This window comes from Malurus melanocephalus, unplaced genomic scaffold, assembly GCF_030028575.1.
Source record: "Malurus melanocephalus ecotype Western Australia unplaced genomic scaffold, MMel_1.1 scaffold_14, whole genome shotgun sequence".
Classification (NCBI taxonomy): domain Eukaryota; kingdom Metazoa; phylum Chordata; class Aves; order Passeriformes; family Maluridae; genus Malurus; species Malurus melanocephalus.
The window spans coordinates 1,302,738-1,306,416 of record NW_026623246.1 but is presented as its reverse complement, the minus strand read 5'-3'; the positions used below and the strand labels follow the sequence as shown (position 1 = coordinate 1,306,416).

At 32.7% G+C, this 3,679-nt stretch overlaps 1 protein-coding gene across 2 annotated transcripts in view; it reads right to left on the bottom strand.

Moving 5' to 3' along the window:
• Positions 1-757: 757 nt before the first annotated feature.
• STAM (signal transducing adaptor molecule) overlaps positions 758-3,679 on the bottom strand; it is a 29,724-nt gene continuing 26,802 nt past the window's right edge. For both annotated transcript variants that reach the window (XM_057383431.1, XM_057383423.1), the window contains one exon: positions 758-2,560. In XM_057383431.1, coding sequence (XP_057239414.1) covers positions 2,311-2,560 — 250 coding nt within the window. In that variant the 3' untranslated portion in view covers positions 758-2,310. The remainder of the gene's footprint in view (positions 2,561-3,679) is intronic.

Here is a 3,679-nt window from a genome sequence, read left to right as displayed (position 1 = left end):
TTCAAATGAGAAAACAGGAACTAGCATTTCTGTATATCAAGGAATGATTTCTAAAATTTTTAAAAACACTGACAACTTACCAACAAAATATTTTTTTTCTGGGTCATTTCTRTACAGAAGTTCCACAGGCCTTTATTAGGGAACATGTGAAAACCCAAGAATACAATAGTCAGTATCAGCAAGRCTATCTTGATGCTTCAAGCTTCTCCTTTAAACAGGGACTAAGAACTATGGAATAAAAAATCATTTCCACTTTTGTGTATAAATTACACATTTCTATACACATTGTATATATGATTTTGGAATAAGGTACCTAATGCATACAGACAGAGAACTATCTAAATTAGACTACAAGTCCTTTCTAAAGACATCACTTCTTCAATCCATAAAAAGTTATCTATGGCACAGTATGTCAGATTATTATTTTTTTCTTTAGTATTTCCTTCCAAATTCCACAGGCTTTTGTGATGACACCAAGTAGTGAAATAATTAATCACAGTTTGCAAGGATACTTAAAAATTTTAGAGAAAAAAAAATATGCAAAAATACTAGCATTAAATCAACCAGCTGGCTAGAACATCCCCAACTGGAATAGATCAGCCATGGGCATGTTTTGCAACCACCCTAGTCAGAAGTCATCTGAAAGTATCTGGCAAAACACTGATGTAAATTAAAGTAGTGAAACAAAGGCATGTTAGGTAACTGTGAACAGACAGAGGAGTATAAGGGATAACAGAGCTCATTTTATAGTATAAYGTACAGTTGAAACATTTAATTCCAGAAACACATTAAAATATAGTACACAAAACAAACAACTTCTGACATCCACACTAGACTAAAAACAGACCTGATGTTGAAGCCATCTGCTTAGTGAAATTAGAGTCACTGGAAAAGATGAAACCAGGATGCACTACTAGATGGAACACATTTGCAAACAACAGTCTTTGTACAAGAAACCCTGCTCAAGCACACCTGAAATGCTACCTTCTGTTACTACGTTTCTTTTGCAGCACCTCATCCACAGCAAGAAAATATCCTGCTTTACACAGCCATCTGACTAAGTTACTGAGTAACACAAGGGTTTAAAACAGGATAATGCATGTTGCTGTAGAAGAGAATTTAAAGTAACCTGTAAGTGGATTAAATGAGATGCCTCATAAACCATCTAAACTATAGAAGGGCTAATAAACTCAAATGGTACAACTGAAAATTGAAACAGACATTTAAGGCAGAAGTGTTTGCGTTACAACAGTAAACAGAACAAATTGCTAAGCAAGGCCACAAGAGATAAAACCAAGCCCTGAAGGTTTGTTTAGCAAAGTGATTTAAATGTCCGTAATTCTCCATGTTCTAATTAAGAAGACTTGAAYAAAAGAGTGTAATTCATGTTGTGTGTTCCAGTTTAAAACTCCATTGTTTCTCTTTCAACTCAATTCCTCTGTCTTTCTTTGGTGTAATCTCTACCAACACACATAGAATATAATTCTGGTTCTCATTTTAAAAAACAACTCGGAAAAATAAATTACATGCTTCTCATGATAAAATGCAAGATCCTGATCTGTTTCATGGTCCCATGATACGTTTAGCAGCCTCTGAATAGTAGTTTTAAGTAATTCATTATGTCGGAAGCAGAATCATAATTTGCTGTTATCCCCCCAAATCATTTACTAGTTAACAAGTTTACTTTGGTAGATAAGCTATCTAATAGTCATGATACACATGTGTTCAATTCAAGAAGTAGTGAAACTTAGGTAAGTTTGTAAATTCATATATAGACGTTAGCTTGTAATAGTAACCATGATATGCAGAATTACTGTTTTCCTGCATTGGAAAAAGACATTGCATCTGTCTTAAAACTAGACAAAACTATGAAATATGGTTGTCAGTTCATGATTAAAATAAAATAGTAAAGCAAATTATTTTTAAACATTGTGTTAAATATATTCACATGACCACCATAGCTATACGAAATGGGCACTACTGCAATCACACACTATGTACATAACATATATGCCACAATAGTTTGCAATGGTTGAGTTTTCACAAACTAGCCAATTTAACCATACATAAATAATCTTGTACCAATTTTTAGGCATTTTAAAAGGAATTAAATTTCCTAAATATATCAGTTCCTCTGCAAAATTAAAAAAAAATCCTAAAAAGTCAGTGCAAATTGAACTTGTTCACCAAGAGAGATTCTTACTAAGCTGAGGATAAACAAAGTTTAAGAGATTAAATGAAGAAACTCATAGAATCACCAACTGCCTTTAGCAGAGGTTAAAGATGATTAGCAATCAGAAGTCCTGGATCCTATAGCAGAGCCTTCTGTGAATAACTATGCTGTGGTTGTTGAGGTGGTGGAGGCTGTGGCTGTTGTGGAGGTGCTTGTTGACTGCCTGCTGTCTGTGGCAGAGCTGTAGGTGCTAAGTTATAGTTTGGCACCTGGGACATGTTAGTTCCAGCATTCTGATAAGCAGCAACATCAACAGTACCAGGTGGTGGACTATACACTGATGCCTGGTTAGAGTAAGTACTTCCAGCAACAGAACCAACCATTGCACNAAAAAAAAAAAAAAAAAAAAAAAAAAAAAAAAAAAAAAAAAAAAAAAAAAAAAAAAAAAAAAAAAAAAAAAAAGAGAAAGAAATATTCAGAGTTAAATTCACAAAAAATTTACCAACAGAACAGCAAAACTTTATTGCTTCTTCAGTTGTTCTATTTATGTACACAAAAATCTTCTAGCTCTGGACACATTACTCATTTGCTACAGTTTTAAATATGTATTCTCATTAAAACTCAAACACACTCCTCAGATTCAAACATACAATAGACACCTCCCATAGATTTAAAATTAGACCATGGATCTATACTTCTGCTTTATTTTAAGGTGCAATAGGGAATGCCATCTATGTTCCATTCTGTTTATGAAAAAAAAAAAAACCCAACAAACTGTTTTAAATAGCAAAACAAGTCAGGTGAAGATATGGAAACTCACTTTATCATTGTATGCTTTACTATCCTAATAAACTTTGGGGGCAATGGCTACCGAATGACTCAGATGTCTCCCCAATATTTTAGAATAAAATTACTTTCAGCAGAGAGTAAAATAAACAAAAAACCCAAACAAACAAAAACTAACAAAAACCCACAAACTTTTTCACAATAACTTTTCCACATGTAACTTAACCAAAATTTAGCCTCTTTGGCCATCTATCTAACATAGCTACCTCTTGTAGCTTCTTTATATGAGCAAGCTGTATAAGCTTTAGTAAGAATCCATAGCCTATTTACCTCTTTCCCAAAATAAGCAGAATTCTCCCCATTCTTTGGTAGTAAGATATTTGCCAAAGGAACAGTAGAATATACACATTAAGAAATTATGCAGAGGTAGCTAGAGCAATGGATAATCTTCATCATTAAAAATATATTAAAAGTTAATATTACTGCTACTAAATCATGTCTGTATAATTTCCCCTATTTTTTATATTAAAACTATAGACCTATAGAAATTACATTTTTTATATACATAAAAATTAAAAATTAAAAACCAGATAAAATTCTAAAAACAGAAAACTTAGAAGTTTGTCAGGAATTTTTACCAAATACATAACAGCAATAAAAAGCTCACTGGAAATGATTGCACTGAAGTGTCTTACAGTTGGGTCTATAATTACTGTTCTG